The sequence below is a fragment of the Nelumbo nucifera genome, chromosome 1, assembly GCF_055504915.1.
Source record: "Nelumbo nucifera cultivar China Antique chromosome 1, China Antique-T2T, whole genome shotgun sequence".
NCBI classification, from domain to species: Eukaryota; Viridiplantae; Streptophyta; class Magnoliopsida; order Proteales; family Nelumbonaceae; genus Nelumbo; species Nelumbo nucifera.
Window position 1 is genome coordinate 196,450,797 of NC_142649.1, and position 17,528 is coordinate 196,468,324.

The 17,528-nt window shown below is 35.8% G+C and overlaps 1 protein-coding gene and 1 pseudogene across 1 annotated transcript; one reads left to right on the plus strand and one right to left on the minus strand.

Moving 5' to 3' along the window:
* Positions 1-1,280: 1,280 nt before the first annotated feature.
* On the minus strand, positions 1,281-2,472 carry LOC104602408 (ammonium transporter 1 member 2-like; annotated as a pseudogene).
* A 9,602-nt stretch (positions 2,473-12,074) lies between these two features.
* On the plus strand, positions 12,075-15,085 carry LOC104602278 (pectinesterase 2-like). The gene is made up of 2 exons (XM_010265898.3): positions 12,075-13,134; positions 14,167-15,085. Exons 1-2 carry the CDS (start codon positions 12,273-12,275, stop codon positions 14,853-14,855), a joined length of 1,551 nt encoding a protein of 516 aa, XP_010264200.1. The 5' UTR covers positions 12,075-12,272; the 3' UTR covers positions 14,856-15,085.
* Positions 15,086-17,528: the final 2,443 nt, after the last annotated feature.

Sequence of the window (17,528 nt, forward strand, 5' to 3'; positions counted from 1 at the left end):
TCAGGTTTGGGGTAAAACTGAATCGGTTGCCTGGACAGTTCTTGGGCCAAATGGTCCAACTGTCCAGATCAATTGTGGTTCAAAAACCATGGTTCATGCTTCAAGTCTAATGGGTGCAAATTTTTAAGTTGGAGAGTTCTTGAGAGTTGTAAAATCTAAGAAAAATTGTTAAAATTGTTCAGGTTATGATTGAGCAGGCCCCGAGTACCACGTGCCACATCTGTGACCATCTTACCACTTCGGCCACGTCGGCACCACTTCAAATGGATAAGCACGACCAAAATACGGTCAAACAAATTAAGCCATGTAAAAAAATCTTAAGTTATGGCTTAAACAAAAAACAATAAAAATTAGGAGGGAAGAGCACCCAAGGATTATAAGTGCGCAAGGATGGATACCTGATCAAAGCAGTTGACACAGCTAGTTTACATAATAGCTGCTATGTATCAATTGCTATATAATATACCCAATCATGAGTAAACACATAAACTATGCGTGCGGTAATCAGATGTACAAGAATCCGATGTGTTTACTCATGATTGAATTTTGTATCCCATTGTACATTTTCTCTTTGTAGCAAATCTAGAGCCATGACCTTCACTTCGTCGTTAATGACATTATGTATCATAAGATAAGATAAAAGGAAAACTTCGGCTGCCAACATTTGACAGCCTGAGCTGTCAGCTGTCAAAAGAGCCTGCAGAAGCCTTCTTTTTTGGGTAAATTATAAAGACCCCCTTGTACTATGGGGTCTGTGATAAATACTCCCATGTATTTTGTTTTGCGACAAAGACCCCCTTGTACTATGACCGTGAGACAAAGACCCCCTTTCATTAGCCTTCCATTCAAAAAGGTCGTTACAATATATTTTAATCCCCATACCACCCTTGTAATAATTAGACGAGAAAAACATTGTTCATCTTCCCCGACCTTTTGATACTACCCTTCCGTTCCTTCACATTTCTCTCTCTCCTCTCTTTCCCCCGATCTCTCTTCTCGCCCTTCCCCTTAACAGTGTCGGGATTGAACCCATTTAATTCAATCTCGATCTCTCTCTCCATTACTGCTTTCTTCAAATCCAGATCTCTCTCTCTCTCTCTCTCCATTTGCCTACTTCCCTAACCAGTTCAAAACTTTCAACCCATCCTCAAATGCAGCCGGATAGGCAACTTCCACCACCGTGAAATTGCAACATGATAGGTTTTGGGCGTTCCAGGAGCGCCATAGCTGTTACGACGAAGGTTCTGGAGATTGGGATTTGTACCGAAAGCGGCAGATGATCACACAACTTGTGATGGACTTCGATTAGCAGCGGGAGTGCCATTAGCTGGTTCTATTCTTCTCATCATTAAACCTCCCTGCTTCTGCGATTGTTCATCTTCATCATGGTATACATATGCAAAGCCACCATGCCGGGTCATATCCATTCCGACCATCTCATCCTTAGCCGATATCCTCAACAAATTCATCTTATTTAACACATAAAACAGAGGACCCTTGGTGGCACTCACCCACTGTTACGATGAAGGTTCAGGAGGTTGGGATTTGCATCGAGAGCGGCAAATGACCACACAGCTTGTGATGGACTTCGATTAGCAGCGGGAGTGCCATTAGCTGGTTCTGTTCTTCTCATCATTAAACTTCCCTACTTTTGCGATTGTTCATCTTCATCATGGTATAAAACAGAGGACCCATTCCGGCCATCTCATCCTCAGCCGATATCCTCAGCAAATTCATCTTATTTAACACATAAAATAGAGGACCCATGGTGGCACTCACCCACCCAACAATCGTCAAAATCTGGATAATTTGAGCAGCTAAGAGCTTTCCACCTCCTCCCATGAACAAACCATATGGCCTCCTTGTGGCCTGGTATACCTCCTGCACATATATGCCCCTTGCAAACAAGCCCGTGAATATAAGACCCCAACTTCCATAGCCACCGTGCAATTGCGCAGACTCTAGTGGGTCATCATATTTGAACTTCTTAGCAAGCTTGTTGCATCCAATCAAGACCTAGGAGGCAACGAAACCGCAGACGATAGCAGCCCATGGCTCCACCACTGAGCAGCCAGAGGTGATTGCCGTGAACCCACCAAGCAATCCATTGCACACATCGGTAATGTTCTAGTGTCCTGAAATCAACCTTTTCCCGAACAGAGTGGTCAGCGCAGCCATGCAACTGGCCAAGGTCGTGGTCACTGCAGTCCGACCGAGTAAATGAGGTAAGCGACGAACTGGGTTTCTCTCCGCTATAGAACTGCTGGTGATCCTTGCAGTAGTGATGGAAAAAGCCCATTAATACAGGAAGTTACTGTAATCGAACAAATTTGACGGGAACACCTTCATGCCCAAGAAGTGACGGCCGATGAAGCCATTGGAAGGAGAACTAGAGACAAAGGCGAACCTGAAGAGATAGTAAAATAGACTCCCAGCGGCCGTGTCAAGCACGTTGGTGAGCATTATGTTCATAGTGTTCTTGGCTCGAATGGAGAAGAGAAGAAAGGGAAGATGATAAATGGATTTCCTCTATCCTTTCATTTAGGAGAGTTGGGAGAGAGAAAGAATAAGAGAGGACGGTGAGGGAGAGGAAAAGAAGAGAAGAAAGGGAAAACAATAGGTTAAATAGGTTTTAAGAGAAAAAGGGCAAAAAAAGAAAATAGAAAAAATTTAGTAGGGTATTTTGATAATTTAACGCATTCCATCATCTAACTTAACGGTCAAGGGGGGTTTTTGTTTCATGGTCATAGTACAAGGGGTCTTTGTTGCAAAACAAAGTACAGGGGGGTCTTTGTAATTTACCCTTCTTTTTTTTTTTCCTTTTTTTTTTCTGAGATTAAGCCATTATGGGGTGAGACAAAACAAGGGTACACATGAGGTCTATTGCAGTTACCAAATAAAAAGAAAACAAAAAAATCCCATTTAGGCCATCCAACCGAGCGACCATTCCAAATTCTCGGTAGCAAGGGTCTTTTTTTTTGGATTTTGAGAGGGGGGAAAGTTGGTCAATAAGATTTTGATTTCCATTAACAAAAAATCGCGTATTCTTTTTTTAGATTTATGTGGGGACCGGGAAAAGTTTTATGTATCATTTACCTAGGTAAGTGATACCCATATCCAAGGTGGGTAAATATCTTTCCCACTTGGGGGGAAGTTGTCAACACTTGAATGAAACAAAAATGCCCCTTTTAATAATGAATTTTTATGGCTAAAATGGTCATTGCCTTATTTACATGGAAAATAAAAGAACATGGGCAAATGCATTTAGCCGGATATATCTTTCTTGGGAAATACTTACATAGGTAAAGAAAAAAAAAACTATTGGTGCTGCATTTTAAAGCAGTATTTTAAAAACTGACCTAGAGGCTGAACCATTTTTGCCTCTGGGTTGCGGGCCTCCAGTTCGATTGCCAGAGTTGAACAGGTCAGACTGTGTCACATCAATGTTTATATATTTTAAGTGTATATATGTACAAATACATATTTTATCAATGGATAGTGTATAATTATATTTTAGGCATGATATAGGCATTATTTTATATTTAATTTATGCTTTTTAATTCAGTTTTTAATTTTTTATGTATAAAAATATTAAAAATTACAAATTGAGGTAAAAAAATGTATTTATTTTCTTTGCAAAAATAGCGTGGCAAGGCGCCTTTGGCTAATCCAACCTAACTTAAACCTAGTTTATATATATATATGCGCATGTAAGATGTATTATTTGTGCGACTATGTATCTATAAATATATGTATTTATCTATCTATATGTATGACAATAACAATTTTAAGTTAAATGGTGAAACTTTTCAAAAATAGTGATAACTATATCCTTTTACATATAATAATTCTAAAACTAAATTTAATTCAACCCTTGAGTCTAGTAAATAAGTAAATTTGGCAAAAATAAAATAGAGATCTTGGGCCAATCCAAATCCAAACTGAACCCAATCCAATTTAAACTTTTGAATAGGTTAGGATTAGGGTTAGGGGATTCATAACTTGGTTTGGGTTAGTGTTTCCTGCAAGTGTGCGTAATGATGAATTGCAAATTATCCAAACAACTGAAATTGCACGTTTGATTATAATTGATGATCTTAAAATTGGAAGAGTAATTAATTAAATTGGCAGTTTACAACGATCTAGAGATACTAGGTAGAGCTCTCATTTTAATTCAATTTGTACTACTATAAATATATGGGAGTGCAAATATAAAAAAATGCAAATTATTGTTTAATTTTATTTTGGATTTTACTTTATGTCTTAACTTATTTCATTTGTACTGCAATCAAATAAAATAATCTAAAAATTGAAACAAAAATAAGTCAGGATTTACACCCAAATCATTTGCACTGCCATAGTTTTGCATCAGTACAAATTTATTTGCATTACAAACACAATCTTAAAGTTTTATGATCTGAATTCATGAACAACAACTATAATTAACTGGATAATGGATTGCAATGTGGGTTATTTCCTACTTATTTATTCATTGAAACTTGTCATTATCATCATCATCTAAGTCTCATCCCTACCAATGTTTTAAAATCCAACCCACAAGGATGAAAGGTTGAAGACTGGACTGTTAATTTTTTATTTCCTTCTGTTTCACATCTTAGCAGCTTAACCGACCTGGTCAAATGAGTCCAATCGTGATGCATCATCTATCTATTAGGTTTAATTTATATTTTTATCTTATTTTTAAATTCTTATAAATAAAAAGAAAGCTAAGAAATTGAGATTTGAGGCCAAAAATTAGTAAAAATAGTGGGGCAAGATGCCTTCCGTCCCATGAGACATATAGATTGCGAAAAGCTATCCAAAATAAAAATAAAAATAAAAATCCACCCTAATCAAATAATTGATTGTAAAGTTAAGACCTCCATAAGTTTACATACAAATTGTAACTTGTAACCTTTGACCCATTGATCAGGTCAAGTGGTCAATAACTAAAGTCGAATGGGTTGTGACCAAATTGATGTTTTTTCAACTGCTAGTGGGCTAGAGACCCAAATCGAAATTATGTTTGGGTAAGGGTGCAACTTGGGTGGGTCCAACCTGAACCCGGACTGATTCAGCCTGTAATTTTACATGGGTTGGGCTTAGATTTTCAATCCTCAGGCTAAGCTTGGGCTCAAAGGTTTGGGATTTTTTATTTTTAAGGTTAGATTTGGACCTAGCCTTTAGGTAGTTCGAGGCCGACCCACCTATGTACATGCATATATGCATAATAGAAACACATTACGCATATTTGTTTGACAAATCATACACCTATGTATACCTGCATACATATATACATACATTTACATTAAATTTTATTGTGGGTTAATTGACAAACCCAAGCCTGACTCGCCTATGTACATATATGCATATTTTTTTTTATAGACCATACATATATGTATACATGCATACATATATAGATTAAATTTTATTGTGGACTGATTGACCAACCTGAGCCTAGACTGGGCCCAAGCCCAACCCATGTGCATCAAATTTCTGTTTAGGCCGGGCCTAAGTTGAACATTCGGGCTTGACCTTGGGCTTGGACAGGGCTCAGGCCTTATACCCAATTCTTAGGATTGGGCCTGTGTTTATAAACTTAAACCTGGCCCAATTTACCTGACTTGCACCCCTATGTTTGGGTTATCCATAGGCCCAAAACTTTTACTCCTGGACCAGGCTTAGGTTGAACTTTTACTACAATATAGAATGTTTATGGGCTGAAGCTGAAGCCCAGCTCATGAACAGATCTACCTGAGCCTTCTGGTCCCTCTAACTTGCAATTGATCACTTCTTGTCACGGGTGTTATTTCGATGGTCTTTTATCCCTTTATTTTCATCATAATCATTGTCAATGTTTCAATATAATTATATGAGGTATGGGTACATACACAATTAATGGTTTACATTTACCAAGTAGCAAAATCTAAACAACAACGAGGACTTGTTTTCTTATAATTTGTGAAAATCGAAGGGTGTTTTCTTCCTAATGAAAAAAATAAGTATTCCTGTTTACACCTAATATTTGTGCCCCAATGATACTTTAATGCTGTGTTTGGTTTGAAATAAAAGGTAGAGAAAATGAATGGAATTGTGGAGATTCCTGGGTTTTCTAGCTCCTTCCTGATTTAAAAATTTTGGCTGTAATGGCTTATATTCTGTTGAGAGAGTAGGCCCGGTTTTCCAAACAGGGCAAATGGGCCAGCACTTTCTGTCGTCCGGTCGTCCCAATCGCTAGGCTCAGATCTCTCACATGTAATAAGTGTATGAAATCAAATCCGCATACGCCATTCTAAAACCTCCAGATTATTCTTATTGCAAATCGATTTGGAGATCGTGGTTTTCCACTTGCATAGCATACCCCAGTGTCAGTACAAACACATTGGTTGGAGGATACGTACAGTAAATATATATATATACACTTAGCTTGCTCTTTAATCAAAGATGGATTCAAGTTGAGCCAAGTCGAATATTTGATTATTCAAGTTTGATTTGCAAGAATAGTATCAGGTTCGAGATTGAGTTTGATTCGAGTTAGAGGCTTGAATTCGAGTTTAACAATAAGTCAAGTTTTTTTTTTTGAAAAATAAAAATTATATGTATAAAATTATTATTTTTTAGACAAAAAATTATTTACTATTAAAAATGAAAATTAAAAATCATTTCACTGGACTCGAATTTAACTCAATTAATAAATGAGCCTATATATCAAACTCGAATTCGTCTCAAAGCAACTAATCTGAACCAAGCTCGAATAACTCATAGGCTCATGACCACCCTATCTGAATACAAACTACAAAGGAATGGGTATGACAAATTCGCGATGGAGAGAATTTACGAGTTCTCATAAAAACAGACATGGATATCATATCATACATATATGCGGCGAACTTGCAAATTGTCGTTCAATTAATGAAATAGAAAGAGTTGTATTAAAGAGAATTACAATGAAATGAAAATGGGATAACACATAACACATCTTTTACCCTGTCGGTTGGGTACATGAGACGTGCCTGCAAGCAAGCACATGCAGGGAAGCTTCCTAACATAAAACCTAAAAATTAAAACAATACAAGATCAGGATGAGGGACGTTGAACAGAGACCTTTAATTTGGGTTGGTGTTAGGCTGTTAGCTAGCTACCATATCTATTACCTTTTTTTTTTTTTTTTCTACATGCGAGAACTGTAAAGAGAATTACAGTTGTAGTCAGCAAGCACATGCAGGGAAGCTTTCTACTCACAAGTACTTCTACGCTAGCTATCCTCTTAAGTCATTAATATATATACAGCTTTATTAATTAATTGATGTTGAACCGAGAAAATCAATCCTTTATTGCGTTTCGATTGAGTTTTTTAAATTCCAAGGGCCCAACACCAAACCAACTCACTTTTTAAATACCAATTAGCGTAAACAAGTCCGCACGTAATGATCCAATTCAGAGGTCAACAGTTTGATTCGGCGTTTCGGTTTTTGTTCCAAAGCTGGTCCAATACTGCTGAAACTGTAGTTTGTGGACTGCGTTGAATCAATCAAATGGGCACGGTTGTTTGCATGCTATGTCCATTAGATATTAATTGGTTCCGGAGGGGGGACTTAATTATAGAATTCATATCCCGACTCATTAGCCATATATCCAAATGGAGATGTCAACGAGCAATTAATTGATTTGTATTATTATTTATTTTCCCATACGGACCCATGACCAATGACCACCCACAGTCATCTGGTTTGCACTTTGCAACGTCCTTCTCAATTTTTACCATCTTTCTCCTTTTTTTCTCTGCACCCATGACCACAGCCACCTGGTTTGCACTTTGTAATGTCCTTTTCAATTTTGGGGAGGGTCCTTACTTATATACTCGGTTTGCAATGCAATGTGGATCACAATTTAGCATTCTTTTTTCTTTTTTTTCACTTTGAAGCCCAAACAACACGTTGTGATGGATGGAACCATCGGCATGCAATGCTGAATAAAACAACGACAAAATGATAAAGATTCTGAATTTTCTCTGTGAACATTGGCGTGTAAAACGGATTACACAATCAATCACAGATGAATTACACGAGTGTTCTGTATACATTATATACACGAGCCTTATATATCAACCAGTGGGGACTCGTGTAATGTATGGATTTTGTTAAGCGAAAATTAAACAATAGAAATATATAGGAGTGTATAATTATTTTATATTTTAATTTTTAATAACTAATTTAATCAAATTCAATTTGAGTTGGTCAGTATTTTAGTATTTCTGATCGGTTTTGGTTTTGCAATTTTTCAATTGACCAAGTTAGGTTAGTTTTGATTTGGTCATTTGTAAACTGACTACAACTGAACCGACTTGACCATAGTTAAATATTAATATTTTGTATTTTAAATATAAATTTTTTTAATACGAGAAAGTGGAAAAATTCCAATATTTCTTAGTCTAAAATGTTTAATATCATAAATTTAATTTTTTAAATTTAATTTTTAATAATAACACTGTAATTTATTAAACTTGAATTTAAATTTTAAGTTTTAATCTTTTGAACATACAAACTAAGTAAAAATAGACCCAAATTGATACAACCCAAGTTGGTGGGTTTAATGGTCAATCAGTTTCTAGTGACAAACTCCCGACCTAACCAGGTCGATTTGGTTGGCGAAACAACCTACAACCGAATCAAACCAATCCTTGAATACTCCTAATTTCAGATAAATTAATAGTCTAATATCTAATAAATAACAATAGTTTAGTCTCCAATAATTATAGAAAATTTGTAGCAAAAATACACAATTATTGAAAATAAATTTATAATGAAAATACAATAGATATCTAATAAAAATATAATAATTACAAAAATACAATAAATACTGAAAATATATTAAATTAGTCAATAAATAGTGTAGTCTCAAATAATAATTTAATCTCTAATAAATATTAATCAATAAATTATAAAAAATGCATAATTACTAAAAATAAATTTATAAAAAATATAAAAAATATGATAAATTAAATTTCAAAAGTTAAATTATAGTTGTTTAATCTCCTATAATTATTGGCAATTTACTATTAAATAACAAAACAAAAACAGATTTGCGAATAATTATTGAAAACATATTTATCAAAAAATACAATAAATATTAAATAAAAATATAATAACAATTAATTTTAGTATATATATATATATATAATGAATATACACTATTAATGTACAATTATTACTAATAAATATTATTTTTTTGAAAGTTATTTTCTATAATTATTAATTGATATAAGGTGAAATTAGTTATTTACAATATTATTTAGATATTTAAATAATATTGTTATTTAAATTTTGAAAATATTAATAACCTATAAAATTTTAATTAATACTATTATTACATATAATTCATCATTAATTTTGTAGAATATTAAATTATTATTAATATTAATATTATGAAATCTATTATGATTATTTTATAGTTTTAAGATTGTTTTTAAAATTCATTACATAATTCCGTTATTTTAATTATTTAAAACTTAGTCATGTTAAATATTTCATTATTTAAATATTTAAATAATATGTAAAATATTTAAAAATTTTCATTATTCGAATTTTATTTATTGTAATGTTATGATGTAACATTAAATATATTTTTTATATAATTATTTAAATTTTTTAAATTTTTTGTTATTTAATATATTTAGTTATTAAAATATTTAAATAGATTTTGCTTTTAATGTTAAAATTTTATTATTGAATAATTTGTAAAGTTATAATTTATATTGTTACTACAAAATTTCATGATGAATTTTGCAAAAATATAAAACTATTAATAATATGAATATTATTAAATCTATTATAATTAATTTTTGTGTTTTGAATAAATATTTTAATGTTAGTATATAATTTTGTTATAATATTTAAATAATTATGAATTTTTTTAATTAAAACTTTCTTTAGATAGATGTAGATAAAAAGTGGGGGAGAGGATAAATAGGAATTAGAGATAGTTTAGGAGGGAATCTTTCTACTAAATTAGAGATAATTTAAGAGATAAATAGGAGTTAGAGATAATTTTGGAGATAAATAAAAAATAGAGACACTTTAGGAGAAAGTGGGGGAAAGTGATGCCAATTTACTAAATATTAAAAAATAATTAAGCCTATGTTATTTCTTTATTGGTTTAATTGGTAATTATGTGGAATTAAAAAATTCAAAAAATAGAAAATTATAAAGGGGGATTGGAGCAAGGAGAGGCATGATGATGTGGATCTTCTTGTTATATATATATATATATATATACATAGGGCTGCTGATTTGGATTTGACGTTATGGGATTTGATTTTTAATTTTTTCCATACTTCTAAAAGCACATGTGTTGATTCTTTTTTAAGCAACTACTTCCTACTTCTAATGTGTTAATATGTTAGAATATTTGAAAAATTATCATATATTTTAAATATATGTTGATATTATATGAAACTATCAAAATATTTTGGATTTAATAATTGTGGCCTAACCAGTGCAAATATATAGAATATCATCATTTTACAATGTTCATTCATATTCACACACGTGTGAACTGGTCCTTTCAAGCCCTTGCTGGGAGGGACCATGACGGACGGACCAATTATCATGTGGATCGAACTAGTCCGTTCAAACTGTGATCTGGTCTGGTCCAGGTATTTACAACAATTACAGAGTTGAGTGTGAATTATCGGCTCGAATTATATATGAGAACAATTAAACCGAAAAGAGCGTATTATCAACTAAAAACGTTGTTTAAAATTCTACTTTTTGAAAAATTGATATTTTTAAGTTCGATATTACTCTAACCCCAAATAGAATAATTAATTCTAACAAATTTCATAAATCCAATCCTAAATTACAAAATTTAGCAAATTATTTATCTGAAACCACGCCAAATAAAACTTATTAGGCGTGTAGCGTAGAAGCTACGCAATGAAGAGTATCAGCAGATAGGATATTATGTACCATGCTTTGGATTTTTGGGGCGAACTACATGAGGGGGGGGGGGGGATATCAATTATACAAGTGGTGCTTGTTGTCAAAATCGGTGGGTCACAGACTCACATGTAAGTGTTAATGGTCTATTGCTCTTTGATTAAATATCACGTCAACAACCTGATGTTGACCGATATATAGGGAGGTTATACTTTTTATTTTCTCTAAACTACTTGCCATTCTTGTTAATTAAAATTTTTACAGTTTGGAGTCCTCGTTAAACAGATGGGCGTTGGTGCGACCCATGGTTTTCAGAACTGGATTGGATTGGAAAAACCGAAAATTGGTCTTAAAATTGATTTTTTGTCAAAAAGCGTTGATTGTAGTCGGTAAATTATTGATTTTAGTTAGTAAACCGTTTGAATAGTTTGGATTGTTTTTTATTTTTTATCAAAATGGGCCGACTAATTCCTTCTCCGGGTTAGTTTTAAAAACCTTGGTCCGACCATGCCCATGACTTGCAACTGCTTTACTTGATCGATTTTATGCCCTGTCCGTTAGAAATTGTTTAAAACTCTTTTGATGGAAGGTTGATTAAGTAAAGCGGTTGCAAACCATACAAATGTTTCAATTTCGATATATATGAGGACTAGGAATGCCCTAATAAATGAGCCTATTATATATAATAATCACTGGATATAGAAATCATCAACTGTGACAAGTTGGTCAATGGTGATATGAAATAATAAAATGGGAGAGTGGATGTGGGTGGTTTATTGTGTTATACAGGGGCTGGTTAACCAATATGAACACTACACGTCAGCCATGCACATGCATGGCGTGAGAGATTAGTGGAGGTGGGACATATACACTTGATAACTATCTTGGGGAGTTATTATTTGGGGGCTCATAGTAAGGATAAAAGGGCAGGGACGTTGGTTCACCTCTGTCCAAGTCAACAAATAAGAAAAGTCAAATAATGGAATGGAAACTCGCTTTAACAAAATTATATATGTCTAAGCTCCCACATATTTATACTCTTTGCTTCATCATTCCATATTTTCTATTGTTATTCCTTACTCTAACATCCCATTCTTTGTGCTCTAGACTCTAGTTAAAAATAAAAAAACGGAAATTAAGAAAGAAAGAAAAGGAAAGTGTCGGCTCTCGGCTTGTTCATCTGTACTATTACTATTTGGTATCTTCTCTTCTCTATAAAAAGAGTCCATCGAGTCTCCATGTAAATTAACCCAGCCAAAAGCCTAGCTGATCCTCACACTGACACACCCCACATTCAGTATCCACCCAAAACAGAGAAGAGAAGAGTTTCCGGCCATGGCGCTCCCTCTTATTCTAACACTTGTATTTATTTCCTTCCTTTTGTCTCCAGGATACTCTGATCACATTCCCCCCAACGTAAAGTTGTGGTGCAGCCAAACACCTTACCCCCAACCTTGTGATTTCTATATGAGTCACAACCCTCGTTCTTCCGGACTAAAACGTCATTCCGACTTCAATAGATTGTCAATGCAGATTGCTTTGGATCGAGCCCTTCGGGCAGAAAACAACAATATGATGCTTGGGCCCAAGTGCCGGAATCACCAGGAGAAGGCCGCATGGGTCGATTGTCTTGAGCTCTACGAGAACACCATCATTCGACTGAACCGCACTGTCAACCCCAGTGCCAGTTGCACTGATGTTGATTTCCAAACATGGCTTAGCACCGCCCTCACCAACCTTGAGACGTGCCGCAATGGTTTCATGGAGCTTGGTGTCACAGACTACGTCTTGCCTCTTATGTCCAACAATGTATCCAAGTTAATTAGCAATAGCCTTGCAATTAACAAACCTCCACCTAGTCCACAAGCATATACAGAAGGGTTCCCTAGCTGGGTGAAACCCGGGGACCGAAAGCTCTTGCAGACGTCTTCTCCGACGTCGCAGGCAAACCTTGTGGTGGCGCAAGATGGGTCGGGCAACTTTAAGACAGTTAACGAGGCAATTAGTGCTGCGTCAAAGCAAAAGAGGAGCGGCAGATTTGTGATTTATGTCAAGGCGGGGACCTACAAGGAGAACCTGCAGATAGGAAACAAGCTCAACAATATTATGCTTATTGGCGATGGCATAGGAAAGACTGTAATCACCGGAAGCAAGAGCGTCGGAGGAGGCTCCACCACCTTCAACTCTGCTACCGTTGGTAAGCTTCACAAAACTCTCTCTCTCTCTCTCTCTCTCTCTGTGGTTGTATGTTTAGTTTACTTTACCCATCAATATTGCATTGCTTAGACTGAAAGCTTCAACATATATATAGGTCGCTTCTTGGTGAAGTTATTATATTATATACCTAAGTAACTCAGTGATCTTTGTTCTTATTGACACGATCATCAATTAAGGACGTTTGTCATTTGGAGCAATAGACAAAGGGTCCTTATTGAGCGGCCTTTAAGACATTTTTAGGCTGCGTTCGGGGCTTAAGGTGCGCTTCTTCGATGGGTCTTTACCATTTTTCATGTTTGAGAAGCTGGTTTGTTATCGGACATTCTGATAATGAATACCGGGTAAGGCTTATCGATCCAGATATCGACAAAGGAGTTTCTTTTTTCCAGTAAAGCTGAAGATGGGCTTCTGCCTTTTCGGGAATGCTATGATAGCATTAACGTGATACCTCAAAGTTGTTGAGATTCCTCTAAAATGCTAAAACGACTGCCAGCTGCTTTCATATCCTTTCACACAAAAAAAAACAATTTTTAATGATGTTTGGCCCCTCATCAATTCATCATCAGGCTTTTAAAAGCCAAAACCAACCTTATAAAATTTCTCATTGATGACTTGGGTATTATTCTTTTCTATCTCTATAAGATTAACCTGTTCTAATCCACCCATGTAACCAACAATCTACATAACCTTGTTATAGTAACATTTTGTCTGAAATCTGAGTTGGGCAGTACTGAACCCAACCATGGATGAAATTAAAATCCAAGACTTTCCTCTTTCTACAATATAATGGACATATGTCTGGCTGTCTTGTAATAAATAACGAGATAAGTTTTTTTTTTTTTTTTTCTCGGTTTGGGTTGACAAATTTAGGTATACTTAGAGGGTTTAGGTTTGATATTTATCAAAGTATCAAACCAACTCGACCCCACACATTGCCGACGCTACAGTAGCTCAAACTGCATTAGAAATGAAAATTTCAAATTAAAAGATATCTATATTTTTTGAATTTCAGCTGTGCTGGGGGATGGATTCATTGCCCGTGACATCACATTCCGGAACAGTGCTGGACCAGCAAACGGCCAAGCGGTGGCGCTCCGCTCGGGGTCTGATCTCTCCGTTTTCTACCGATGCGGTTTCGAAGGATATCAAGACACTCTCTATGTCCACTCTAACAGACAATTTTACAGAGAATGCGATATATATGGTACCGTTGATTTCATATTTGGGAATGCAGCTGTTGTCTTCCAGAACTGTAACATGTTTGCTAGGAAGCCCAAGAACAGCATCGTTACTGTGACAGCCCAAGGTCGGAGTGATCCCAACCAGAACACAGGAATCGTGATACACAACTCTAGAATAACAGCCGCTTCGGACCTAAAGCCAGTTCAGAGCTCCGTCAAGACATACCTTGGAAGGCCATGGAGGCAATATTCTCGAACCGTCGTCCTCAAGACGTTCCTCGATAGCTTGATTCAGCCGGCCGGTTGGTTGCCGTGGAGTGGAAGCTTTGCTCTCAGTACATTGTACTATGGAGAATATCAGAACACAGGGCCCGGTTCGTCGACGGCGAACCGAGTGAAATGGGGTGGCTATCATGTCATCACCAGTGTAACCGAAGCATCCAAGTTCACCGTAGGAAGCTTCATCGTTGGCGGTGCATGGCTACCAGCCACCAACGTTCCTTTCACTTCCGGCCTTTGAATTGCTCTAACGTAGCGTGGAAATTCAGCCAATTACAATAAGTGAGAAGTCTCACCACAGAAGCAATTAGAAAAGAACTTCTGCGGCCTATTTTCATGGTGCGTCGAGTAGTATTGACCTGTAACATAAATAAAATTCTCTCCGAAAGAGAAATTTCATTCTTTATGAATTATTAATGTAACTTACAACAGATTTCAAATAATGCTTAGTATTATAATTATATTTTTATATATGTTAATCCTCTTCATATAAATGATAAATCAAATAGTTTAATTAAAAACAGAGGTTGAGAATATTAATTAAGGCTCGGTTTGGAAGGAGTACAGACAAAAATCAAAGCAAAATAAACAGGATATAGTGCCGTATGTTTCTTTGTTTATATTGCCTAGCCTTGGAAATTGGAATTCCATTAAAAAATTTATTGATTTCAATCATCACATACAAAAATTCTTTAACTCAGGCAAAATAAAATTATGCATGGATAATTTTACCGGAAGTTGTTGACCAATAATGGAAAGTCACTAGCCATATCCATTAGTTCTCCATATTAATAACGTCTGAAGGAAAAAGTTTGGCTGTCTAAATTTGACAGTTTGGAGTTTCAACATCTCTCTCTCTCGAAAAGCTTGGCTGTTTTGAACCGCACATGCTTACATTACCCTACCAAGTTCTTATATGTCCCTCTTTTTAATTAAAAGAAGGCCCCCCTTTCACTTTTTTTTTTCCCATTACCCTAACTTTTCAGAAGTCATAGCTCATAGGAAAAGGGGAGTGGTTCTCTCTGGTGTGATGTGGGTCCCACGATGCCGATGAAGACTAGATCACATCGGCGTCCCACACAGGGCGCTTGTGGACCCCCCCACAGCACCCAACATCTCCCAATGATAAGTATGGGAGATAGTTCCCAATGCACAGTGAGATGTGCATGTGGGGTGCCAATGTGGTCTTGACAAAGACTATTGGTCTTGCCTATGGACCAGCATTGAAAGTCAGTCACGACTCCGGATCTTCTGCCCACAATACACTACCCCTCATGAATTGGGAATATCCCCCCTGCATAATACTATGTAGAGGATGAGATGTTCTCCATGTGTGGCTGCGATAAATATGGGCAGAATTCTCGTGGGCAAGACATCCGGACTCATCAGTCACAAGGTAGCTCAGATCTGCTACCCACGAGATGTTCTCACATCTCTACCCATGGGACATGACAATTGTGCATTGGGAATATCTCCCTTGTCATTCATGGGGAGATGTTCTCTATACATGGTAGTGGTGCTTGTGGGTAGCAGATCCCGAGTAGTCACAAGGCGGACTCCAAGACCCTACCAATAATTTCGGATCTGCTCCTCAAACCAACCCCACAACAAATTTCATCTGCACATCGAGACTCCCATACTTGTATCTTGTTATTCATTGGGAGATGCTCCCTATACATAGTGGGATGTATTGTGAAGTTGGTGTGAGAAGCAAATTCCCATTCCTTACTAACATGTTCCCACAATGTACATCTCATATGGCTAGTCTTAGTTTCATGTTGGTAGGGTGTTAGAATGTATTTTGTTGGTAGGAGATCCCAACTCATGGAATGGGGGTTGGAAGGAGGATTGAAAGAGAGTTGTTGGAGCTGCTTGCAAAAAGCTGGCACTAACGTTTTTTAATAGATGTCTGTAGGGCTGTCAATGGGTGGAGTCTACCTGACAGGCTTGTCCTGATCGAACGGATTATAATAGTTCTGGTCCTATGATTTTGTATTGATTAATAATTGGGTCAGTTCCAAATCTTGTTTGTCCCAGACTGACTCAGACCTGAAACTGAATATTTTATTAAATATATAATAATTTTTAATTTTTTTTATATATTTTATGTTTGAAATGATTAATTTGATAGATAATAAATAAGATAATATTAATTAAAAATGATTAATTTATTAACATATAAATAATTTAGTATTTTCTATCATTTTTATTAATGTTATATTATCAATTTTAAAATTTAAATTATTATTTAAATAAATAAATATAGCTTTGGTATAATTGCGGTCTGAACCTAATAGACCCAACTATTAACGGGAACGGTTCTGGTTCTGCAAAATTGTGAATGTGTCCTGATTAATAATCGATTCAGGACTGATTCTACACTCGACCCAAACGGTATGTTGTTTTCCTGAACAGCCAAAGTTTTCCTGTTCATAGGGAAGAGCCTACCTTTGAAAAGAAAAAAAAGAAAAAAGACAATCCACGATATCTAATGTGGACAGTCGAAAGTTTTATTGGGTTTGGACCTTTTACACTTCCATTTTGTTTGTAAAAGGTGTCCCATTTCCATGAAATGTGTAAGGGGACACTTATAAGGGATGTCATATTTGATACAGGGGCGACCATTTTCAGCGCAGCCTGGGCTTGGTCTAGTTTTGTATTTAGACATAACTTGGGCTTTGGCTTTCAGGTCCGGGCTTGAGCCATATATATATACATACATACACACTAGCAGGCTCCTGAGTGATGCACAAAATTGGACTTAAAATTGATTGTTCTATGGAACTATATAATCCGAGGGTAAGGATGACAATTTTTTCATCCCTGCCAAGTACCCAATCTCCCTGATCAAGCGAGAATGGGATGGAAATTGCCTTAGCAGGAATAGGATGGGGATGGAATTAATAGGTATACC

Bases quoted from the DNA above. Each gene is read 5' to 3' on its own strand.
- LOC104602278 (XM_010265898.3), top strand. From the start codon at position 12,273: ATGGCGCTCCCTCTTATTCTAACACTTGTATTTATTTCCTTCCTTTTG. The intron at 13,135-14,166 runs GTAAGCTTCACA...TTTGAATTTCAG, and splicing joins CTTCAACTCTGCTACCGTTG to CTGTGCTGGGGGATGGATTC.